This window comes from Hyla sarda, chromosome 2, assembly GCF_029499605.1.
Source record: "Hyla sarda isolate aHylSar1 chromosome 2, aHylSar1.hap1, whole genome shotgun sequence".
Taxonomy (NCBI): Eukaryota; Metazoa; Chordata; class Amphibia; order Anura; family Hylidae; genus Hyla; species Hyla sarda.
The window spans coordinates 101,324,607-101,351,314 of NC_079190.1; the positions used below are offsets into that span (position 1 = coordinate 101,324,607).

Genomic DNA, 26,708 nt, shown 5'->3' on the forward strand with positions numbered 1-26,708 from the left:
TCTTTTTTGAATTTCTTTTTTTATCTTTTCCACAGTGCTCTCTGCTGACACCTGATGCCCGTATCAGGAACTGTCCAGAGCAGAAGAAAATCCCCATAGCAAACCTATACTGCTCTGGACAGTTCCTGATATGGGCATCAGGTGTCAGCAGAAAAGACAAAAAAGAAATTCAAAAAGAAAAGAATTTCCTCTGTAGAATACAGCTGCTAAAAAGTACTGGAAGGGTAAAGATTTTTTTTTTTTTTAATAGAAGTAATTTACAAATCTGTTTAACTTTCCGGCACCAGTTGATTTAAAAAAAGGAAAAAAAAAATGTTTTCCACCGGAGTACCCCTTTAATGGCGCTTTACGATTGAGAATCCTCTAGGGAGCAGAGTGCATATATATATATATATATATATATATATATATATATATATATATATAGGAGTATGATGGTGGAGTATGTGAGAAGCTGGGTATGAATAAGGACAATCCAGATCATAGACATTGTTCAGCTATTGAAGAGAATGGAAAGAAGGCAGTAATGAAAAAAGTGCATCAATATTAAAGGGGTTATCCAGGAAAAAACTTTTTTTGTATATATCAACTGGCTCCAGAAAGTTAAACAGATTTGTAAATGACTTCTATTAAAAAATCTTAATCCTTTCAGTACTTATGAGCTTCTGAAGTTAAGGTTGTTCTTTGCTGTCTAAGTGCTCTCTGATGACACGTGTCTCGGGAACCGCCCAGTTTAGAAGAGGTTTGCTATGGGGATTTGCTGGGCGGTTCCCGAGACAGGTGTCATCAGAGAGCACTTAGACAGCAAAGAACAACCTTAACTTCAGAAGCTCATAAGTACTGAAAGGATTAAGATTTTTTAATAGAAGTAATTTACAAATCTGTTTAACTTTCTGGAGCCAGTTGATATATATAAAAACGTTTTTTCCTGGAATACCCCTTTAAAGTTCTGTTTTTTACCTGCTGGTAGGTAATACAGTTGAATAGTTAGCAAATTTCCAAAAGACAGATTCATTAAAACATTCAGCATATATTTAACAACATATATTAGTAGGCAACAAAATACTTCTTTATGGATCAGGACAATCGTTCTATCACTTGCATTGTCTATACCAGGGAGAGGCAAACAATAGCTGCCCTCAGCGTGTGGACTAGTGCCAGCCTGGTCATTCAGCTGGCACGCCCCTGTAACTCTATATACTAAAAACTAGTAAAAACTCGAAACCTCCTGCGATTGCCATAGAACAATTCAACATCACCTCCATATTTACCACAAGCGGATCTGAATGTTGATAATTGTTATATTAATATTTACATATTTAAAATATAGGCAGAATATTTTACATTTAAGACCTATCTAAATGAAAAATCTAAACTCTACACAGTTTTTTTTTTGTATTTCTAAGTTGAACGCCCCACCGTAAGTGGCATCTAGGCTCAGAAGACGGTGAGCTTTCCACCATAGCAGGGCACTCATGGCACCATTATGAAGAAGCAGTATTACTACCTAAGTTTAATTTAATAAGACAAAACAAAGCTACAGCTGCAAATATGAAGGATTTAAAAAAAATAAATCCTTTCAAAATTAAATAGAATTCTAAAGAACCAGGTAAGCGTACATGCCAGGTGCCCACTATGTGCTGGGACCACAGATGCTGTACCCCAGTTCTGTAGCTAAGATACAGTTAACGTCCAGTGACTTGATTTTTTTAATACTACCGTAGCACAGTGTTCCCTTTCATAAAATAATGCAGACAGACCAAGATCTACTAGAGGTTATACTAAAAAGATAACACACATTTTAAACCATTATCAAGCATTGGAATTTTTTTACGTGAAATTTTGACAAAAATAATAACTCGGTGGCATGTCTCGAGTGGTTAGGTTAAAGTCTATTTTCTTTACATGTTGTACGCAACATAGATGGGATCTAACTGATCCGCTAAGAAACTGTCCCGTAGATGCATCCGTTGTTTTTCCCCTCGAGAGTTGATCGGGATGACACCGGGATCTACTACCACAACCACTCCCACGATCAAGTAATGTTCTTCCAGCACAACGTTGGTCACTAGAGGAACCAGGTCCAGAGCTTCCTGTTCAGAGCCACAAAGCTCAACCACCACCACCAGCAGGTTGGTCCATGTGAACACAGCACTGTTTTCAAAGGAAGGAACATCGAGAAATGTCTTGTTAATATAAGTCTGCCATTAGATGTTGGAAAGGAAAGACAATTTGTATACATCCTTGTAGGCCAAAGTTATTAAAGGGGTATTCCAGAAAAAAACTTATTTTTTTATATGAACTGGCTCCAGAAAGTGAAACAGATTTGTAAATTACTTCTATAAAAAAATCTTAATCCTTCCAATAATTATTCGCTGCTGAAGTTGAGTTGTTCTTTTCTGCCTGGCAACAGTGCTCTCTGCTGACATCTCTGCTTGTCTTGGGAACTGCACAGAGTAGAAGAGGTTTGCTATGGGGATTTGCTTCTACTCTGGACAGTTCCCGATACAGGTGTCATCAGCGAACACTAAGACAGAAAATGACAACTCAACTCCAGCAGCTTATAAGTACTGAAAGGATTACGATTTTTTTTTAATAGAAGTCATTTACATATCTGTTTAACTTCCTGGAACCAGTTGATATATATAAAAAAAAGTTTTTACCTGGATAACCCCTTTAAATAGTTGACATTATTCATAAATTTACAAAAAGGTAAGCAACTCTAAACAAACTGCTTTATTTTTCATATGCTAATCCCATATGTGGACTGCATATTGCTATACAGAGCAGCATTAAGATTTCTAGCGGTATCTCCCAACACCCTCTTGCTTGTTCAGTATCTGCACAGAGCACATGGTGGTGTTTTATAAAGTGCAGCCTTTACGCCAAAGGCTCTAAAGTGATCTGGTGTAGTAAACAACTAACACACATTGCTTAAAGGGGTATTCCAGGCCAAAACTTTTTTTTATATATCAACTGGCTCCGGAAAGTTAAACAGATTTGTAAATTACTTTTATTAAAAAATCTTAATCCTTCCAATAGTTATTAGCTTCTGAAGTTGAAGTTGTTGTTTTCTGTCTAACTGCTCTCTGATGACTCACGTCCCGGGAGCTGTGCAGTTCTCCCATCATGCACAGCTCCCGGGACGTGACATCATCATTGAGCAGTTAGACAGAAAACTTCAGAAGCTAATAACTATTGGAAGGATTAAGATTTTTTAATAGAAGTAATTTACAAATCTGTTTAACTTTCCGGAGCCAGTTGATATATATAAAAAAAAGGTTTTGCCTGGAATACCCCTTTAAAGGTCTCAGCTAGAAAAGTTATTGTGTAAATGCACAGTTTAACCTTCCATAAAAGTGCAATATGCTCAGATCCTCCACTCTTTCTGAAGATTATCTCTGCACTTTTTGCATCTACCTCTTTCTCCTATAACCATCCTTTGCCATAACCACAGACATATGTATCTATCCATCTGTATCACACGTACCACTCAGCAATGCTTCGGTGTGTGCGTGACACTGAAGTTTCAATGTCGATGGGATGGTAGCGCAGTCCCCTCAGCTCCAGTGTTTCATCCAGCGCTCCAACAACAAATAAGGCATCGTGCCGTTCTATAATAAAGATAGAAACACAACTGAGAAAACTAAAGACAAACAATCATGCTAGATTTTATGTAAAAGAATGCCGGCTTAAAGGGGTACTCCGCCCCTAGACATCTTATCCCCTATCCAAAGGATAGGGGATAAGATGTCTGATCGCGGGGGTCCTGCCGTTGGGACCCCCGTGGTCTCTATGCAGCACCCGGCATTTATTTAGAATGCTGGGTGCGGACGGCGGGGGGGTTGTGATGTCACGCCATGCCCCTTTGTGACGTCACACCACACCCCCTCAATGCAAGTCTATGGGAGGGGGCGTGGCGGCTGCCACGCCCCCTCCCATAGACTTGCATTGAGGGGACGTGGTGTGGTGTGATGTCAAGAAGGGAGGGGTTGTGGCCGTGACACAAAATGTTCCGAACGGTGGGTAAGCGGAGTACCCCTTTTAGCTAAAGGGAATCTGACACAATGATCTTAGCAGCAAATAAAGCTGACAGATTCCCTTTAGGGTAGGGTCACGTGTGCCGTATTTTGCTGCTGCTTTATTTTCCCAACCACTGAAGTCAATAAGTAGGAAAATGTGTAGCAGCAAAATATGGCACGTGTGGAAGTCTAAGGAAGTCTTCTCACGTACAGTATCATGTGCATATTTAATGTGCAGGATTTCAAGCTGCAGATTTCCATGTAAACTAAATGACTAAACACAGCTTCAAATCTGCAGCTTCAAATCCTGTACATCAAATATGTACCAGATACTGTACGTGTGAATACACCCTAAATAAACATAGCGAGAGGATTACCATACCTCCACTGGCAGCCGTCAGTTCTGTTCTGCGGACAAAGCCAAGGTATCCAGTTCTTGCCCAAAGTGTCTGGGTGTCCCCAAAGCTGAGTTTGGTGTTGAAGTGATCAGCCTGCAGACTTTCACTGTCGTATATAGTGTAGTATCCACTGGCCGTGTGTGGACTGTTCACCCAGATCTGATGGAAGAAAAGCATGAAGTCAGTAGTCGGCAATACCGCACTGCAGTCATATAAACATAGACAATAGCCATTACATGACCCAACAAAGCTACATAATAACAATGTGGGGTCATCATTTCCTCAGATAAGTGTACGTATAGGTGAACATAGATAAGGGTAAGTTAGCAGCCAATACAAGTGTGCAGTTCTGGAGTGGAAACAATAGTGATCAGCTGGAAAAATGCACTGAGCAGACCACTTTGTTTGGCTACTTTTATATACTGCTGATGGTGTTTATAAATAAGTGTACGGGTGGGTTCACACCACGATTTTGCTATACGGTTTCGGCATACAGTTTCATAAAAAAATATTTAATTTTTTTTTAAATGTATGCAACCGTACAGAAAACCGTGCCCATAGACTTCCCATTCAAAACCGTATGCACCATAATGTATACGATTGGCTCAGTTTTTCAAACTATATGGTCTTTTACTTTTTTTTTGGGGGGGGGCTACCACGGGTTTTGGTCTGGGTGAAAAACCGCATTAAACCGAATTATTTATATTTATTTATTTTTTTTTTTTTTAACATGGGAGTCAATGGGAACCATACAGAACTGTATGTACATACGGTTATATCCTGTTTTCACCATAAGGTTTTTGACTTTGCACAGTTTTTTTTCTTGGAACTTTAATCAAACAAGTGAGAAAAGTAAAAAAAAAAACTTATATGTTTTTTTTCTTAAAAAACGGATGCAACCAGACATAATTTTTCAAACCGTATACGGTTTTCAACCGATTACAGATAAAAATTTGTGCGCACGTTTTGATACAGTTTAGTCAGGTTTTGAGGAATCTGTTTTTTTTTTTTTTTTTTAAATAAAAAACCTGATACGGGAACTGTATTGCAAAAACGTGGTGTGAACCCAGTCTTACTCAGATCACACTCTAGCGACAGGATATCTGTTTAAATTTCCTGACAATTTTGTAGCCCCCAGATTACAGCGATGAGGATATGGAGGTTCTATGGCAGTCTGTGACTTCCAGCAAATCCATATCCTGATCACTGTAATGTCGGGTTACAGCTCTGCTGGGAAATAAAGCTTATCCTGCTGCCGGAGCGTGATTGCAGCCATGCTTTATTAACTATATAAATGAGGCCTCTATAACTTTAAATAGGGCTAAGCCGCTTCATACACCCTCAACAGTCCCATGATGAAAATATATGTAATGGGTTGTTAAGAGGTTAAAGACGTTAGTTTGCTGTTAGTGAATGAAAATACTGTTTATATTCAGAGACTAGATCAGTGTTTTCCAACCAGGGTGCCTCCAGCTGTTGCAAAACTACAACTCCTAGCATACCCGGACAGCCTTCGGCTGTCCGGGTATGCTGGGAGTTGTAGTTTTGCAACAGCTGGAGGCACCCTGGTTGGAAAACACTGGTCTAGATAATGCTCTGTGAAATATACCCAGAAAACCTCTGTAAGGAGATAAAATACCATTTATATTAATAGGATATGAACAATGTTAGAAATCTATAAACCCTGAAATCTTCCACCGATAAGAATTTAAAGTGCACTCACCTCGCCAAGATGAGAATCTCCCAGGGGTCCTTTGGTCTCTGGATTTACAATAATCACTGTGACTCCAGGTAAGATCTAAAACAAAGATTGGAATAGAATGAATGTTCAAATGCTGAACTTACAGAGAAACATGAAGTGATGAAGGCAGACAAAGGCCCTCTTACACATTAGGGAAAAGTCAGGTGACTGCTGATGTTGGCAGGATCGGCTGACTGCTTAACCCCTTAAGGACTCAGCCCATTTTGGCCTTAAGGACTCAGACAATTTAATTTTTACGTTTTCATTTTTTCCTCCTCGCCTTCTAAAAATCATAACTCTTTTATATTTTCATCCACAGACTAGTATGAGGGCTTGTTTTTTGCGCGACCAGTTGTCCTTTGTAATGACATCACTCATTATATCATAAAATGTATGGCGCAACCAAAAAACACTATTTTTGTGGGGAAATTAAAACGAAAAACGCAATTTTGCTAATTTTGGAAGGTTTTGTTTTCACGCCGTACAATTTATGGTAAAAATGACGTGTGTTCTTTATTCTTAGGGTCAATACGATTAAAATGATACCCATTATTATATACTTTTATATTATTGTTGCGCTTAAAAAAAATCACAAACTTTTTAACCAAATTAGTACGTTTATAATCCCTTTATTTTGATGACCTCTAACTTTTTTATTTTTCCCTATAAGTGGCGGTATGGGGGCTCATTTTTTGCGCCATGATCTGTACTTTTTTTTGATACCACATTTGCATATAAAAAACTTTTAATACATTTTTTATTATTTTTTTTTTAATAAAATGTATTAAAAAAGTAGGAATTTTGGACTTTTTTTTATTTTTTTTCGTTCACGCCGTTCACCGTACGGGATCATTAACATTTTATTTTAATAGTTCGGACATTTACGCACGCGGCGATACCAAATATGTCTATAAAAAATGTTTTTTACGCTTTTTGGGGGTAAAATAGGAAAAAATGGACGTTTTACTTTTTTATTGGGGGAGGGGATTTTTCACTTTTTTTTTACTTTTACTTTTACATTTTTTTACATTTTTTTTTACACTTGAATAGTCCCCATAGGGGACTATTCATAGCAATACCATGATTGCTAATACTGATCTGTTCTATGTATAGGACATAGAACAGATCAGTATTATTGGTCATCTCCTGCTCTGGTCTGCTCGATCACAGACCAGAGCAGGAGACGCCGGGAGCCGCACGGAGGAAGGAGAGGGGACCTCCGTGCGGCGTTATGAATGATCGGATCCCCGCAGCAGCGCTGCGGGCGATCCGATCGTTCATTTAAATCGCGAACCGCTGCAGATGCCGGGATCTGTATTGATCCCGGCACCTGAGGGGTTAATGGCGGACGCCCGCGAGATCGCGGGCGTCGGCCATTGCCGGCGGGTCCCTGGCTGCGATTAGCAGCCGGGATCAGCCGCGCATGACACGGGCATCGCTCCGATGCCCGCGGTTATGCTTAGGACGTAAATGTACGTCCTGGTGCGTTAATACCACCTCACCAGGACGTACATTTACGTCCTGCGTCCTTAAGGGGTTAAAAGGGGTATTCCAGGGAAAAAAATAACTTTTTTTTATATCAACTGGCTTCAGAAAGTTAAACAGATTTGAAAATTACTTCTATTAAAAAAACCTTAATCCTTCCAATAATTATCAGCTGCTAAAGTTGTTCTTTTCTGTCTGGAAACAGTGCTCTCTGCTGACATCTCTGCTTGTCTCTGGAACTGCAAAGAGGTTTGCTATGGGGATTTGCTTCTAAACTGGGCGGTTCCCGATACAGGTGTCATCAGAGAGCACTTAGACAGAAAAGAACAACCCAACTTCAGCAGCTCATAAGTACTGAAAGGATTAAGATTTTTCAATAGAAGTAATTTACAAATCTGTTTAACTTTCTGGAGCCAGTTGATATATATAAGTTTTTTTCCCTGGATAACCCCTTTAAGGTTTATCTCCCCAGACAGATGATGCTGGCGGAGAGAAGGGTCTGGCATGTTGGATTTTGACCACCCGATCCTTTCATTCTTTGAGAGATAAACTACTCTCAGAGGTGTCTGGCAGCAGCTTACCTCCAATCTCCAAATTCAAAACACATAAATGCTTGACCATGACAAGTGTTAAATGTGAATAGGGTGAACGGGAGAGATAGCTCCTGGCCAAACCAACATTTAGCCAACAGCTATATAAGTTATATGGCCACTTTATGGGCCAAAAGTTCCATCCAAACTATCCAGGATATAGAAACACATCAGCTGGAAGCCTGCTCAAAATCCACTACTTTTTCTATAAAACCTCTGCATACAACTCCAGCTGTTCCTTCTTCTAGTTTTAGACTAACTCCTTGTTCCAAACTCACCCAACTTATCTGTGGACAAAAAATCGAAACATATTTAAATGTTCCCCCTTTACCCTCTCTTGGTGGGTGTTTATACTAAAGTGGTACTCTGCTGGAAAACATATTTTTTTAGATCAACAGAAAGTTAAAAAGATTTGTAAATGACTTCTATTTAAAAATCTTAATCCGTCCAGTACTTATGAGCTGCTGTTATGATCCACAGGAAGTTCTTTTCTTTTTGAATGTCTTTTCTGTCCACAGTGCTCTCTGCCAACACCTCTGTCCATGTCACGAACTGTCCAGAGCAGGAGCAAATCCCCATAGCAAACCTCTCCTCTGGACACTTCCTGACATGGACAGAGGTGTCAGCAGAGAGCACTGTGGACAGACAGAAAAGAACTACATAACTTCCTCTGTAGTATACAGCAGCTGATAAATACTGGAAGGATTAAGATTTTTATATTGAACTTATCATCTGTTCTTTGCTCCACAGGAAGTTCTTTTCTTTTTTAATTTCTTTTCTGTCTGACCACGGTGCTCTCTGCTGACACCTCAGCAGAGAGCACTGTGGTCAGACAGAAAGGAAATTCAAAAAGAAAAGAACTTCCTCTGGAGTATACAGCAGCTGATAAGTACTGGAAGGATTAAGATTTTTAAATAGAAATAATAAAAAAATCTGTTTAACTTTCTGGCATCAGTTGATTAAAAAAAAAAACTTTTCCAGCAGAGTACCCCTTTAACTACACACCAATCCTTTACCTCTGCTTATTAAATACGTTGCATGCGTTGTGTAAGAAAGATAAGATGTGGAGTATAAACATGGCTTCAATGTATAAAGGATAAATGTAGCAGACATCATTGTCACATTTACTTTCTGTCAATAACCAGGAACCTAGTACACCACAAATGAAGTAATATTTTACCTTTCCAGACTCCAGGAGAAGCAAACTCTGAGGAGACCCTCTCTCCACTAAGCGTACCCTACGTATTGGAGAAAACAAAAAAGGGTCAACTACTACATTTGTAAAACTATTAGACCCATATGATAAACAGCCAATGGGTAAATGACATCCCAAAATGTTATACAGTTTATCTTACAAATATCTTATCCTCTGGGTACCACAGGACCGGGTGCATGAGGAGCAGGAAGGTTAGAGCTAAAGTCACTCAGGTATTCTGCACATGCTCTTCAGCGCCCCCTGCTGCCAGTCATTTTTAATGCACTATACATAGGTGTGAATGGTGAGTATGAATACTTATGACAGTACAGTTTGGAGCTTTAGAATGAAAGACAAAAAAGGACAAACTATTTGTCAGGAACATTATATAGTTATTTATTTTCAATACTGTTGGCAGCATACCTCCTGTTTATATAGGGCAGTGCTTTCCAACCACTGCCGCCATCAGGGGGGTACAACCCATACACTTCAGGGGGGCCCGGCCGTCCCTTGACCTTTTTTCTTTTTTTTTCTGGTAGTAAATCAAGTTAGTGAGTGGGCCCCCCACCACTCCTGACTGAAAATAACTTACAGTCATCATGGTCACGCTGCGGACAATGCTGCATCCATGCAGCAGGGATACCTCCGGGGCCGGCCTATCTCTTTAAATTTGCAGTGGCCGGCGGGAGGTACTACCTACTCCCACACGGCCGCTGCGCATTGATACAGCCGCCGCCTCACAGTAGCGCTGTGGCGGAGGCTGAGCAGAGGAGAGTCTCTCTGTCTCTGCTGCTTGTCTGCTGACTAAGAAAGTCAGGTGCGCCGCAGCTCCGCTCCGTGGCGCTGACTAAGGTTAGTGGTGGCAGCAGCGGTGGGATAAGCAATAGAGCGGCGCCATAAATAAATGTTTATAAAAAATATATATAATGATCATTTGGGGCTGGGGGGGCCCGGAGGCAGAGGCGAGCTGTCGCAATCGCAGAACTAGATGGCAGGCAGCTGAGCTGAGTCCTGCTGCCTGGGCAAAAGATGTCATGAGGACTGGAGGCATTCAGGCATATACTATATGGAGGCAACAATTAGCAGCAAAAAGGGGCCTACAACAACTATATGGGGGCCCCCGGCCCATATAGTTGTTGTAGGCCCTTTTTGCTGCTAATTGTTGTCCCCATATAGTTTATGGGGGCAACAATTAGCAGCAAAAAGGGGCCTCCTCATCATATCTTTTGCCCAGGCAGCAGGCCTCAGCTCAGCTGCCTGCCACCTAGTTCTGCAAGTGCGACAGCTCGCCTCTGCCTCCGGGCCCCCCCAGCCCCAAATGATCATTATATTCCCCCCATATAGTTGTAGGCCTCTCTGAGAGGAGCCTACCACAACTATGGGGTAACTATTAACAGGGGGGCCTACCCAAATTATATGGAGCCCCCTATATAGTTTGGGTAGGCCCCTCTGTTTATAGTTGCTGCTTCCATATAGTTTGGGTAGGCCTCTCTGTTTATAGCTGCTGCTTCCATATAGTTTGGGTAGGCCTCTCTGTTTATAGCTGCTGCTTCCATATAGTTTGGGTAGGCCTCTCTGTTTATAGTTGCTGCTTCCATATAGTTTGGGTAGGCCTCTCTGTTTATAGCTGCTGCTTCCATATAGTTTGGGTAGGCCTCTCTGTTTATAGCTGCTGCTTCCATATAGTTTGGGTAGGCCTCTCTGTTTATAGTTGCTGCTTCCATATAGTTTGGGTAGGCCTCTCTGTTTATAGCTGCTGCTTCCATATAGTTTGGGTAGGCCTCTCTGTTTATAGTTGCTGCTTCCATATAGTTTGGGTAGGCCCCTCTGTTTATAGTTGCTGCTTCCATATAGTTTGGGTAGGCCCCTCTGTTTATAGTTGCTGCTTCCATATAGTTTGGGTAGGCCTCTCTGTTTATAGCTGCTGCTTCCATATATTTTGGGTAGGCCTCTCTGTTTATAGCTGCTGCTTCCATATAGTTTGGGTAGCCCCCTTTGTTAAAGGAGTAGTCTGTTGAAAAATAACATCCAAGGATAGGGGATAAGTTATAGAACGCAGGGGGACCCAAGCGCTGGGCCCCCTGCGATCTCCTGCATGGGGTGCCAGTTTGCTGGAAGCTGACGTCTGTACCCCGCATGAAGCTGCCGCCGGCACACCCCCTCCATGTATATCTATGGGGTACATGGAGGGGCATGTCAGACGGCGCTCCATGCGGGGTACGGCATGCCCCCCTTCCAGCCAACTTCCAGGGCCCGGTGCAGGAGATAACAGGGGCCCCAGTGCTCGGACCCCTCGCGATCTATAACTTATCCTATTGGGAGGGGGGGGGTTACAACTTTGAATCTGCGACTGCAGATTTTACTACTTTGATCCATGGCTGATCCTGTGGGTGTGAATAAGAATTTTGTGCTGCAGATCCCCCGCTGTAGGACCCTGGCATGGTGGCTTTACATGTGCCTGCTCAGAGTGGCAATACGCTGTTACGAGCAGGTATACTGTGATGTGCGAGGTGCCACGCATGCGCGGTGTACTCGCACACATTGCGGCCGCTCCTCCTGCTCCTTTAGCTAGGCCAAGAGCTGCAGCGATGTGCGAGTATACTGCTCATGCCCGCTGCGACTCGCACATCGCAGTGTGTCTGCTTGTAGCTGCGTATTGCCGCTCCGAGCAGGCACATGTGAAGCCACCATGCAGGAGTCCTTCAGCGGCTGATCCGCAGCGTAAAATACCCTTAGGGTATGTTAACACAATGCACATCCACGGTGGGTCAGTTGCGCAACATATTTAGTGCTTCTGCACAAAAAAAAACCCACAAAAAAACACACTGGCCCACATTTATGAAGAGTGTTGTGTAGCTTTCTTTGTGGGTTTTAATTCCCTACAATTTATTTCCCACGGTATTTACTAAGGTTTCCCTACATTTTCCACTTTCCCTACACTTTGCTTTTTTTTTACACATGCTCTGATCTGTTTGGTTTTCCTCAGGTTTTCCTCTGTGGAAACTTTAGTAAATATGTTGGGATTTTGTGAAAATGTCGGGAACACGCCCCTTTTCCCAACGACCACGCCCCTTTTTTCGGGTTTTCTTAGCAAAATGGAGAGTTAGTTGGGGTTTTTTCAATTCAGGCGCAAATTCAGGCGCAGACAGAATTTCAGGCCCATATTCTGGCGCAGACAGAATTTCAGGCGCAATGCGCCCAAAACTGGCGCACAACCCAACAAAACATGTCGGTTTGCAATAGTAAATGAGGGCCACTGTATTTAAAATCAATCAGAGAAAAGCAACAGTGGGTCCGGACTTTGCATTCAGGCATCTATAAGATGTTTGTACCATAGTTTGTTGGGTTCTGTAAGCTGATGGCTTAGTCTAGGATGTACAGGTATAACTTTTTAGGTAAGCACTGACCGTTCTCCTTCAGTCAGTGGCCCCAAGTTACTTGGAGACTGGGATACAGCCACATTTACATGCTATTAAATCTGGAAACCCATCAGCAGTGAAGAGAAAAAAAAGCTGATTTGAAACAAGTTTTATAATATAGTTATTTGTTATAGTTATTTGTATGCTATGAATCGTGATGACAGGACCTTAGAACCATTTAGATTTCTGACTTCTGTATATAAGTAATCGCTGAATACATGATGCTAAGGATTTTAGAGACAGATATGAAGGTCATTGCAGAAGGTTTGATTCTGTCCCTTGTCAGTCTGCCAGAGAGAACAGACCTGCCAGCCCCAGTTTACTGCCTGACATCCGGTGAGATCCTGGCAACGATAACCATTGCAGACTGAATGTGTAATGTCTGATTTGTGATGACAATCTAACTGCGGCTATGGACACCTTTGCACTGAATGTTTTTTTCATTGTTGATTTGTTTCCTCAATGCAAAATGAAGCAGCTTTCTAAATATCCTTTATTAGAAATGTCCTACAATATAGAAACAGCTGAGAGAAAGAGAAGAGAAACCCCATCAGACTGACTTATTCTATTTCTATTTTATATATATTACACCATGACTGACACCGAACATTAGTCTTACATTACCCACTGATGTATGAAAGTCTTAGTGCTATTGCCTTCATTCCAACAATCTTTTTTTGGTAAACCTGGTACTGCCAGAGCTTTTTAAAGGGGTACTCCGGGGGAAAACATTTTTTTTTTTTTTTAAACCAACTGGTGCCAGAAAAGTTAAACAGATTTGTAAATTACTTCTATTAAAAAAAATCTTAATCCTTCCAGTACTTTTTAGCAGCTGTTTTCTACAGAGGAAATTATTTTCATTTTTGAATTTCTTTTTTGTCTTGACCACAGTGCTCTCTGCCGACACCTGATGCCCGTATCAGGGACTGTCCACCGCAGGAGAAAATCCCCATAGCAAACCTAAGCTGCTATGGACAGTTCCTGACACGGACAGAGGTGTCAGAAGAGCACTGTGGACAAGACAAAAAAGAAATTTAAAAAGAAAAGAATTTCCTCTGTAGCATACAGCTGCTAAAAAGTACTGGAAGGGTAAAGAATTTTTTTAATAGAAGTAATTTACAAATCTGTTTAACTTTCTGGCACCAGTTGATTTAAAAAAAAAAAATGTTTTCCACTGGAGTACCCCTTTAAGCTGTTAATTCATCAATGATATTTAGCACTTTGGTGCTGCAGCCATTCCAGAGGCTCTGCACAAGGGATTACATAAACTGGTTCAAACGGACCATACAATACATAGATTGATTTTCCTTCGATATCTCATGAAAGATCATAACCAACCTACCTACCTACCTATCTACATTGTTATAAAACTGAATACCTGTCGTGTCGAAGGGATTTGAGATCCACATACACTGTTGAAGGATCTGGCCCTGAGGTTCCCTGGGAAATAAATGAGGGAAGAAAAAAAAACATATTTAGATAAATGCAAGATGTCTTTTCTATTGTCAGGTACAACTAAAACATGCAATTTCTAAGAAGTAAAATGTCTGCATTTTTAAGATTATTAGTGTACCTACAATAAAAAAAAATAGTGTGTTTTAGACCCTCACTTACAGCACCTATGTGAAGACTTACAGCACCTATGTGAACACGCCCCCTGAGGAAGCACGAGCAAAACGTACGTTGGGCACACATGGCAGGATGTTCAATTGTTTTTCTGCTGTATGATCTCTGACTTTAACTCATGCTGTATTTTTCCTAGAAGTTGTTTTCTGATATACCCACTTGTCCATTTATTATATTCCTTAGGTGCATATTCTCTGCTACCATTGATACTCATTCATATCCCTTGTTTGTGTGGGTTATATCTGCCTCTCCCTTTCTTCTTTGCACCCTATTACCCTGTACTGCTGCCATCCATTCCATCTCCTTCTTCTGTACTTGTCAATGTTGTGCCCTTGTTTTCATTTTCCATGCTGCATTTTAAATGTATGTCAAAATTTGATGATTTATGTAAAATAAACTATAGTTTTGGCATAATTGTTTTTTTGTTTTTTTTGGTGATTATGTGAAGATTTCCCCTATTATATCTATTTATGAGAGTAGTGCAGCAGAACTGCAGCCCGGTCACTGGTTACAGTTCCTACAAGGCCAGTAGCTGATATTACACTTACCACTCTCTAACACCAGTGTTTCCCAACCAGGGTGCCTCCAGCTGTTGCAAAACTACAATTCCCAGCATGCCCGGACAGCCAACGGCTGTCCGGGCATGTTGGGAGTTGAAGTTTTGCAACAGCTGGAGGCACCCTGGTTGGGAAATATTGCTGTACACTCCCACATCACAGAGAGACTGCCTGCTTGAATCAATGCATATGATACAATAACAACATGACTAAAGTTCCCTCAACAGACAAAAAGACGGCTTGTTATACTCTGGTTTAGCTTTCTCTCTATCCTCTCTCTTAGTAGGGAGGAAGTAAAGGGCTGCAGAAATTCAAGTGTCAACTTTGTCCTAAAGTGAAATAAATTTAGTGTGCAGCCTGCAAGTGAATAAACGGTAAAATAACACAAAGCACTTTCCATTTCATTTACAAATTCAACACTGAAGTGCAAATCCTAAAAGCTTTTTAAGTGAATCCCTAAAAGGATGTTTTATATTCCATTCAGAGGCCAAAACTTATGACACCAACGCCATGATTGCAACATTGCAACATTTTTTCTTTTTTTTTTTTTTTAAAGGGGCACTGTCACTTTCAAAAAAAATAATTTTACGAAAAAAAATTCCCCTTTTTACAAGGGAAATTTTAGTTTTGGTAAAATACTTGCACAAAATCCATGTCACAACTTTTAACTGCTATGGGTGTCCACAACCCTACTGATCACTAAAACAAGCAGGGAGAAGTGCCATGCTATGGTCACGTGACTGAGACAGACTCCTAATGTGTCACGTAGACCCTGACCAATCTAAACTTTTGACAATTCTCTAGGACATGTTACAATTTTATTTAATTTTTTTTTAAAGTGGCAGATACATGTTAAAAGAGTAGTCCAGTGAAAAATAATTTATCCCCTATCCAAGGATAGGGTGTAAGTTCTAGATCGCTGAGAAACCCCGCGTTCTCCTGCACGGGGCCCCGCCAAATTGCAGGAAGCTGACATCTGACCATGTATCTCTATGGGGTACATGGAGGGGAGTGTCAGCTGCCGCTCCGTGCGGGGGTTGGCACACCCCTTCCAGCCAAATGCCGGGACCCCATGCAGGAGATCGAAGGAGGTCCCAGCGCTCAGACCTCCCACAATCTATAACTTATCCCCTATCCAAGTTATTGTTCACCAGACAACTCCTTTAACTTTTGGAGGGATAGGAGGCCTATATTAACATCATAAATGCCCTTTACATCCACCCATTTTTACCTGTAAACATATTGCAGTATTGACTCTTGATCCAAAGGTAGTACTGACGGCACGAGGAGACAGCCCAAGATCTTTGAAAAGTTTGGAAAAGGAGTACGTGAGGGCCACTCGTGGACGTTCTTCTGCCACCACAACACAAGTCCGTACATAAGACAGATTTACTCCTCTCATCTGTAAGAGCGAATATCAGATAAGGGAAAGTAAATAGGAAACAGCTTGGTCACAGGAATAGCTATAAAGACATTTATTAGCCATCTTATATAAAGAACCCATTCCTCAGTAAGTGTTTGATAGATAATGGCCCAGATGTACTAAAACTGCCTAACTTAGATGGACAGTCTGCAAATGAGGCCAGTTTTATCAACGTGGCATATACAAGTGTGGATCAACTATTAGTTGGCTTAAAGGGGTTATCCAGGAAAAAACTTTTTTTTATATATCAACTGGCTCCAGAAAGTTAAACAGATTTGTAAATTACTTCTATTAAAAAAATCTTAATCCTTTCAGCACTTATGAGCTTCTGAAGTTAAGGTTGTTCTTTTCTGTCTAAGTGCTCTCTGATGACACCTGTCTCGGGAACCGCCCAGTTTAGAAGAGGTTTGCTATGGGGATTTGCTTCTAAACTGGGCAGTTCCCGATACACGTGTCATCAAAGAGCACTTAGACAGAAAAGAACAACCTTAACTTCAGAAGCTCATAAGTACTGAAAGGATTAAGATTTTTTAATAGAAGTAATTTAAAAATCTGTTTAACTTTCTGGAACCAGTTGATATATATATAAAAAGTTTTTTCCTGGATAACCACTTTAACCCAGCCATCTAGCCCAGAACATGTCTGAACTGTGGAAAACAGAGAAGAGTACAAACTTATCACATTGGACATTTTAATATTCTCTGTCCATGCTTTCGAGACTGGAGGATGATCACGAAGATGAAACAACAAAGAGAATATAAAAAGGTCACAACAATTAACTTCTTTTACCTCTACTGTACTCCGGTGTAAGACCATACAAACACATGAGGGTGAATAAATCTTACCTTCAGCACCTCGGTCTGGGTCCCAAGTCCCTTTGAACACATCTCCATTACAGAATAGGAACAGAATGTGTCTCTAATCTTGTACTGACTCACTGCAGACAGCCAAAGGAATAAGTTGGATTCCAACTCCATAGGAGGAATTAATATAGACTGGTGACCAGAGTATACACTGTAAGCAAGAGGAAACATATAGAAATGATAAAATATTACATCATGTTTCCCAATATTAGAATGTAGAATGGCTGGGGACAGCAACAGTAGCGTACAGAGACACAGATATAACCCTTTTGGAGGAGGCTGCTTTATAATAGACTAGCTGAGTACCCGGCATTGTCCGGTTTTTCCTTCCTAATCCTTGTTGTGGGGGAAAATCAAAAGAGGAATCTTTTGACTTCATATCCCGTCCTCATATATTGTTGTCATATCCCAACCCCATATCCCGACCTCCCATCCCAACCTCCCATCCCGTTCTAATATCCTAACCCGTAATATGTGTACCAGGTAATGAAATATCTCCAGCTGTACAGAAGTTATGTGGGAACATACATTTCCCATTGCTTTGCATGGGACTTTAAACAAAAACCCCAACCCTCACAAATGGGGGTAGTTAAGGGTTAAATTAACTATCCTATATTTTAAGTGGACATATAAGTAACATGTGACCAAGTATTATCGAAATATCTCCAGCCGTTTGGAAGTTATGCAGTAACATATATTTCCCATTGACTTGTATGGGACTTTAAACATAAACCCCGCCCCTGGCAAATGGGGGTGAGTAAGGGTTAAATTACCTATCCTATGTTTGTTGTTGACATATAAGTAACATGTGTGTCAAGTTTCATGTTAATATCTTTAGCCGTTTGGACGTGATGCTGGAACACACACACACATACATACACACATACATACATACATACACACACGTTGAGTATATATATAAATAAAATCACTTCATTCTTCTTCCACCTGTTTACCCGATATGCCCAATTTTATCCTCTTCTTGAACCCACGAGATCTCAAGGAAGATGAAATGATGGATATGTATTTTTTTTTCAATGGAACTATATCTAGTGATGTACTTTAATAACGATCCTTGGGTAACAATATGTTGCTGTACAGGCAGATATAACATATTGTGGCAAGGGTTTTATTTTTGTTTGTTTTTTGAAGCTGTGTATGATTTTCAAACCAACCTGCAAAGGCACCAAAGTACAAAACCAAGTCCACAATAAGGATCCAGACATATGGCAATCTGGCGTGTAGAGTACAGCTCACACTGCAGTTTTATTGCCCGGCAAAGTGCATTTACAGATCCATGGGACATCTGCAATAGAAGAGAGATTTATATTAAACAGGATCGTCATCTAACCCCCAACAGTAACTGTTCTCCATGGAAATCACTATCTACTTTTCTTATCCCATATGTACTAAAAGCTAAAAAAAAAAATACCATCTGCATCTTTGGAGACTGGAGCAGAGATGGGAATGCCTGGAAAGGTTTCTTCCACAACTGATTTCAGTTTTTTTTTTTTCCCCCAAACAAATTGGGGGGAAAAAAATAAAAAGGACTAAGGAAAATGTTCTTTTTTTATGACAAATATTATGTTTATAATATGGTATTCAAACTACACTGCTCAAAAACATAAAGGAAACACTAAGGTAACACATCCTAGATCTGAATGAATGAACTAATCGTATGAAATACTTTCGTCTTTACATAGTTGAATGGACTGACAACAAAATCACACAAAAATTATCAATGGAGATCAAATGTATCAACCCATGGAGGTCTGGATATGGAGTCACACTCAAAATCAAAGTGGAAAACCACACTACAGGCTGATCCAACTTTATGTAATGTCCATAAAACAAGTAAAAATGAGGTTCAGTAGTGTGTGTGTGAGTGTGTGACCTCCACGTGCCTGTATGACCTCCCTACAACGCCTGGGTATGCTCCTGATGACCGTCTGTGGTGGACAGTCTGTGGTGCAACGTGGCATTGGTGGATGGAGCGAGACATGATGTCCCAGATGTGCTCAATCGGATTCAGGTCTGGGGAATGGACGGGCCAGTCCATAGCATCAATGTCTTCATCTTGCAGGAACTGCTGACACACTCCAGCCACATGAGGACTAGCATTGTCTTGCATTAGGAGAAACCCAGGGCCAACTGCACCAGCATATGGTATCACAAGGGGTCTGAGGATCTCATCTCAGTACCTAATGGCAGTTTGGCTACCTTTGGCAAGCACATGGAGGACTGTGCAGCCCCCCAAAGAAATGCCACCCCACACCATTGCTGACCCACCACCAAACCGGTCACGCTGGAGGATGCTGCAGGCAGCAGAATGTTTTCCACGGCATCTCCAGACTCTGTCACATGTGCTCAGTGTGAACCTGCTTTCATCTGTAAAGAGCAAAGGGCACCAGTGGCGAATTTGCCAATCTTGGTGTTCTCTGGCAAATGCCAAATGTCCTGCACGGTGTTGAGCTGTAAGCACAACCCCCACTTGTGGACGTCAGTCCCTCATACCACCCTCATGGAGTCTGTTTCTGACCGTTTGAGTGGACACATGCACATTTGTGGCCTGCTGGAGGTCATTTTGCTGGGCTCTGGCAGTGCTCCTCCTTGCACAAAGGCAGAGGTAGCGGTCCTGCTGCTGGGTTGTTGCCCTCCTATGGACTCCTCCACATCTCCTGATGTACTGGCCTGTCTCCTGGTAGCACCTCCATGATCTGGACACTACGCTGACAGACACAGCAAACCTTCTTGCCACAGCTCGTATTCATGTACCATCCTGGATGAGCTGCACTACCTGAGCCACTTGTGTAGGTTGTAGACTCTGCCTCATGCTACCACTAGAGTGAAAGCACCGCCGGCATTCAAAAGTGACCAAAACATCAGCCAGGAAGCATAGGAACTGAGAAGTGGTCTGTGGTCACCACCTGCAGAACCACTCCTTTATTGGAGGTGTCTTCTAATTGCCTATCATTTCCACCTGTTGTCTGTTCCATTTGCACATCAGCATGTGAAATTGATTGTCAATCAGTGTTGCTTCCTGAGTGGACAGTGTCATTTCACAGAAGTGATTGACTTGGAGTTACGTTGTGTTGTTTAAATGTTCCCTTAATTTTTTTGAGCAGTGTATATAACATTTAAACCTTCATAAAAGACATATGAGAATCTTTGTAAGTTTTCAAGTCTCATCAGAAGGCAAGAAAGTCCTGGAAGACAATTCAAATACTGAAAATGCTATTTTTTTTTTAAAGAAGAGCAATATGCATTTCTGTCTCTAGAGGCGCTATAGGGAAAAGGTTTCAACTTCATCTTCTTTGTTTGCCTACTGGCTGACTAGTAAATTGGTTTTAATTTTCCTCCTTTCAGTAAATGGTGAGACAAACATGCCACATTGAAATTATTAAAATTACTACCCACTCAAAAATGACTAACTCTGCTCTGGATAACAAGTATGTGCTCAAAAAAAAATTTGTTTAAAGGGTACTCTGGTGGCAAAAAAAAATTCTAATCAGCTGGTGCCAGAAAGTTAAACAGATTTGTAAATTTCTTCTATTTAAACATTTTATTCCTTCCAGTACTTATCAGTTGAGTTGTTCTTTTCTGTCTGACTGCAGTGCTCTCTGCTGACACCACTGTCCATGTCAGGAACTGTCCAGAGCAGGATAGGTTTGCTGTGGGGGTTTGCTCCAACTCTGGACAGTTCCTGACACAGACAGAGTAAGTTGTAAGCAGAGAGCGCTGTGGTCAGACAGAAAAGAATTACACAACTTCCTTTGTAATATACAACAGCTGATAAGTACTGGAAGAGTTAAGATTTTTAAATAGAAGTAATTTACAAATCTGTATAACATTTTGGCATCAGTTGATTTTGAATTTTTTTTCTTCTACTGGAGTACCCCTTTAAATAGAATCTGACAGCTGTCTTACCTGTTTTAAACCCAATATACTGGGTTATAGTGCGGGTGAAATGAGGGGTCACTTACTTTAATCTGTGGCTTATGTGCTTATTGTGCTCCAGCATGCATCAGAGGCGGAGAGCTGGCTCCCCTGCCTCATCTATATTCCGCCTGCAGACCACCCGTCTTGATTACAGTAGAATCTCCCAATAGCGGACACTCACAGGGAATAAAAAAAGTGTCCCCTATAGAGAAAAAAGGCTCAAAAATATTCCTTAATAACGGAATACTGTACTGTACTGTACTGTACTCACCCCAGTGTAATCTCCCAGTGATGTTTAATCTCTCCTCATCCCTCACCCGTATGATTTCATCCCCCTTTTATACCCTGTGACATCTTATTCCACCTTTGCATTGTGCCAAATCCCCCCCCTTTACCCCCTGTGCTGCATCATTTTCCCTTGATCCCCCTGAGCCATTTCATTCCCCCTGTGTAAATTCATCCCCCCCTCTTTATGAATTTGCACAGAGTGCAATAAAGTGGGAATTAAATAGCGAAGGGGGGATTAAGAGGAAATGATGTGGCACAGGGGGTAATAAAGGGAGGGTGGATTTGGCACAGGGGAAATAGAATAGCAGGGGGAATCAGGGAAGGAGAGGGGTGAATTATGTGGTCGGCGGACGTACAGAACAAGGAGATTACTGTTTAAACATCGGTCTTCTGCTTCTGTAGGGCGGTGCAGTGGGGGCCTAGGACCCTTACTTGCGTATTGGTGGCCCTGTGGGTCGGGTATTGGTTGTACCCCCTGATGGCAGCCCTGTGTACACGTGTTGGCACACAAACCTGGTTGTCCCCTATTGGGAGTGTTTTGTCCCCTATTGTCCCATATTGGGAGTGTTTTGTACCCTATTTGGTGTGTCCGCGTCCGCTCTTGGGAATGTACCCTATTCGGAGGGTGTAAATACATTAAGTCTTATGGGACTCTGCCGGGGAATTGAAAACCGTCCGCTTTTGGGAGGTGTCCACTAAAGGAGATTTTACTGTATTAAAATTCTTCACTCTTACATCACTAGGACGTGAGAACCAGTGGGGGGAGTTGAGCGCCCTGCTCTCTGGGCGGAGCGCAGGTGCCGATGCCTCGCCACAAGCGACCTCCGGGTAGCGCATAAAGAGACATGCTCACCTCCCTTCGCAGGCTCTCACATCCTAGTGACATGAGAGGGAAGAATTTGAATAACCCAGACGGGGGCAGACCGAAGATAGATGAGGCAGGAGAGCTCATTGCTAAAACAGACATGTCAGGGGAGGCCACAGGTCCTCTATAAGGGGTTGTCCCACTAACAATCCTTATTCTCTATCGACAGGATAGGGAATATGTGTATAATCAATGTGGGTCTGATAGCTTGGACCTCCAGTTATCTCAAAAACTGGGTGTTGAGCAGAAATGTTTTGTTTTATGAGATTAACCCCTTAAAGGGGTAGTCCAGTGGTGAAAAACTTATCCCCTATCCCAAGGATAGGGGATAAGTTTGAGATCGCGGAGGATCCGACCGCTGGGGCCCCCTGCGATCTCTCTGTACGGGGGCCAGGCTCTCCGCCGAGATAGCGGGTGTCGACCTCCGCACGAGGCGGTGTCCGACACGCTTCCTCAATACATCTCTATGGCAGAGCCGGAGATTGCCGAAGGCAGCGCTTCGGTTCTGCCATAGAGTTGTATTGAGGGGGCGTGTCGGCCGCCGCTTAGTGCGGAGGTCGACATGCCCCCTTCCCGCGGGCTGTCGGGGCTCCGTACAGGAGATCGCAGGGGGCCCCAGCGGTCGGACCCCCCGCGATCTCAAACTTAACCCCTATCCTTAGGATAGGGGATAAGTTGTTCACCACTGGGTCACCACTGGACTACTCCTTTAAGGACGCATGGTTTTTCCGTTTTTGCACTTTCGTTTTTTCCTCCTCACCTTCTAAAAATCATAACGCTTTCAATTTTGCACATACAGACCCATATGAGGGCTTTTTTTTTTTTGCGCCACCAATTGTACTTTATAATGACATCAATCATTTCACCACAAAATTTATGGCAAAACCAGAAAAAAATAAATTTGTGGGGCAAAATTGGAAAATAAATGCCATTTTGTAAATTTTGTGTGCTTCTGATTCTACGCAGTGCACTCTTCGGTAAAAATGACACCATATCTTTATTCTGTAGGTCCATACGGTTATAATGATACCTAATTTATATAGGTTTTAATTTTATTTTACTACCTACTTTAAAAAAATTATAACTACATGCACCAAAATTAGTATGTGTAAAATTGTGATCTTCTGACCCCTATAACTTTTTCATTTTTCCATATACAGGGATGTATGTGGGCTAATTTTTTGCGCCATGATCTGAAGTTTTTATCAGTACCATTTTTGTTTTGATGGGTCTTTTTGATCACTTTTTATAATTTTTTTAGGGTATACAAAGTGACCAAAAATACGCAATTTTGGACTTTGGAATATTTTTTGCGCATACGCCATTGACCGTGCGGTTTAACTAACGATATATTTTTACAGTTAGGACATTTACGCACGCGGCGATACCACATATGTATATTTTTATTATGGTTACATATTTTTTTATATGGAGTTTGGGAAGGTCCTGTCAGGCTCTATCAATGCAGGAGCAGCAGCCACAGGACATGAGGTAAGCTCTCCGGCTTCCTCAGAAGTGGATTGTGCTGTGGGGGTGGGGTTAGATCCACTCCACTACACCACCAGGGACTAGTTAAAGGCCCCTTTAGACGCCACTGTTAACTTTGACTGCGGGGATCTAAAGGGTTAATAGCCGGCCACAGCAATCGCCACATACCGGCTATTGACTAAGGGAATCCGCTGGGTGTTGGCCGGTATGAGGCGGGCTCGAGTCGGGAGCCAGCTCGTCCTTGGACGTCAACCGGTTAAAGAAAAAAGATGTTCTGAAACAATGGATCTTTATGAAGGTAAAAAAAAAAAATTTGCACCATTAGCTGTAGTTTTTAAAGGTAGATTGTATAGTTTTGACTTTTTGATCAATTTTTATTTAATTTATTCTGGGATATCATGTGACCAAAAATCTGCAATTTTGGCATTTTGGAATTTTTTTGCTTTTACACAGTTGACCATGTGGGATCAGGAATGTTATATAATACCTTGGACAATTCTGCACGCAGCAATAATACTTTTGTACCCCTTAACCAATTATTATCAATTAGATAATTGCTTATATAGATAGGGCTCTATTGCTAAAACCTGCCATAGGCAGGCTTTAACAACTGGTGACTGGTGTTTAAATGCTGAAATCTCTATTGATCGTGGAATCTAAACAGTTAAATAATGGACATCAGGATGATCGCCAATGTCAGTCATTATTGGCAGATGTCAGCTGCTGATAGCAGTGGGCATCTACCGGTTATGGCACAGACACAACTCCTGCACCCGTGCCATACAACCTTACCTGCCCCATGACGTACATGTATGTTATGGGTCGGCAAAGAGTTAAAGGGGTTCTCGGGTGAAAAACTTCAACTGGTGCCGGAACGTAAATTACTTCTATTTAAAAATCTTAACCCTTCCAGTACTGCTGCTGTATGCTCCACAGGAAGTTCTTTTCATTTTGAAGTTCTTTTCTGTCTGACCACAGTGCTCTCTGCTGATACTTCTGTCTGTTTCAGGAACTGTCCAGAGTAGGAGCAAATCCCCATAGCAAACCTCTCCTGCTCCGGACAGTTCCTGAGACAGACAGAGGTGTCAGCAGAGAGCACTGTGGTCAGACAGAAAAGACATTTAAAAAGAAAACAACTTCCTGTGGCGTACTGGAAGGATTAAGATTTTTAAAACAGAAGTCATTTACAAATCTGTGTAACTTTCTGGCACCCCTTTAAGGCATCTCTATAGGGAATTAACCTGCAATTAAGTTACACCATAAAGGTATATACAAACCAAGCAGAAGATGGCTTTTTTACTGCTGGATCATTGTAAAACGGAGAAAAGCTTAGCTTATTTTATTGCTATGGTGCACTGGTCATTCAATAGACAGTGCTAGACTGTATAATATACAAGTAATACAAAACAATGGATCTCTGTGGACGCACCTTTACCCCTGTGAGCATGCCAGTGGTGCTAACACTGAAATCGAGGTAGGCCAGCATTTCAGGTGTAGGTGGTTTATAGATCTGAGGTGAACGCTTTCTGGGCAAATCATCTGAAAGTAAAAAGTTTTTACAAGTTCAAAAGAGTTTGGTCAGGTAGATACATCACATTTCCCTTGTGTTAGATCGGATTTTGATACCAATAATTATAAGGGCAGCAGATTTGCCATATTCTTGCTCTGGACATATGTTGTATTCCCTGACCAGCATACACAATCACATTATCACTTTCTGCTGTGTCATATAGTTGACAGCAGTACTTTCATTATATTAAGCCTATAAATGCACACAGTCCCATCACGCATATCCACAGCTCTCAAGCTTAACAATGGGCTGGTCAGCAAAATTCTGACTGCTCAGCACTGCTGTCCAGTATATCTACATCAGCTATCCAGCAGGACGCAGAGAGGGAACATAGAGCTTGACTACGGATGTTTATGTACTTTTTATAATTGTATTTGTCCACTAGCTTATTTCATTTCTTCTCAAATTAACCATACAGAAATGACATCATAGATAAGCAGACACTTTACTGGCTAAAAAAAAAAATTCAATGTATAAGAGAAAAAAAAAAAGAAAAGAATTGCACCAACACAGACACCACATTGTAGTTATTGGTGCAATATCGGAGTAAGAGAAGATTCTTTTTTTTACTAATGTCAGTAAATGTGCCAATGAAATAGGGAACATGGGACTAGCAGATGCCTCAGGTGTCTGTCAGGTTGGATGCCATTTTGTTCCCATGATTGAAGCAACATCAAGGGGGTCTAAAATTAACATGTCATTTTAGCTAAACCCAATGTTTAGATGGTTGCCAGACAGACAATGGCCCTCATTTACTTAGAAAATCGGGTTGTAAGTCTATCTTGCTTTCTTACCCGACTGCTTTTTTCCCCTGGTATTTATTATTATGTCGCATCCTGTTTATCGCACGTGGGTTTTGTTGGTTTTGGTTTCCAACTCCTCTGAGTTGTCGGGAAAAAAATCCACAACAATTCAACAAATTCGGGTTGGAAACCTTTATAAATACGTGATAGCAGGTATTCGAAGAAAATGTGGACGAATTTTGGCGCTGGAACTCTGGATATTAAGAAAATCAGGAACACATCCGCATTGCTTTCAGAGGCTTTATTGTGAATACATAAGCTACGCATTTCTGGTCCGAACCGGACCCTTCGTCAGGCAAGGTAGATATACCTTGCCTGACGAAGGGTCCGGTTCGGACCAGAAACGCGTAGCTTATGTATTCACAATAAAGCCTCTGAAAGGAATGCGGATGTGTTCCTGATTTTCTTAATATCCAGAGTTCCAGCGCCAAAATTC

At 41.5% G+C, this 26,708-nt stretch overlaps 1 protein-coding gene across 2 annotated transcripts in view; it reads right to left on the reverse strand.

The window, feature by feature from the left end:
* Nucleotides 1-920: 920 nt before the first annotated feature.
* Nucleotides 921-26,708, reverse strand: part of DIP2B (disco interacting protein 2 homolog B) — a 249,899-nt gene continuing 224,111 nt past the window's right edge. For both annotated transcript variants that reach the window (XM_056562713.1, XM_056562712.1), the window contains exons 29-38: nucleotides 25,329-25,438; nucleotides 18,495-18,625; nucleotides 17,302-17,470; nucleotides 16,265-16,435; nucleotides 14,229-14,290; nucleotides 9,417-9,474; nucleotides 6,144-6,218; nucleotides 4,405-4,579; nucleotides 3,491-3,614; nucleotides 921-2,154 (exon numbers count right to left, since the gene is read on the reverse strand). In XM_056562713.1, the coding sequence (XP_056418688.1) occupies nucleotides 1,902-2,154; nucleotides 3,491-3,614; nucleotides 4,405-4,579; nucleotides 6,144-6,218; nucleotides 9,417-9,474; nucleotides 14,229-14,290; nucleotides 16,265-16,435; nucleotides 17,302-17,470; nucleotides 18,495-18,625; nucleotides 25,329-25,438 (1,328 nt within the window). In that variant the 3' untranslated portion in view covers nucleotides 921-1,901. The remainder of the gene's footprint in view (nucleotides 2,155-3,490; nucleotides 3,615-4,404; nucleotides 4,580-6,143; nucleotides 6,219-9,416; nucleotides 9,475-14,228; nucleotides 14,291-16,264; nucleotides 16,436-17,301; nucleotides 17,471-18,494; nucleotides 18,626-25,328; nucleotides 25,439-26,708) is intronic.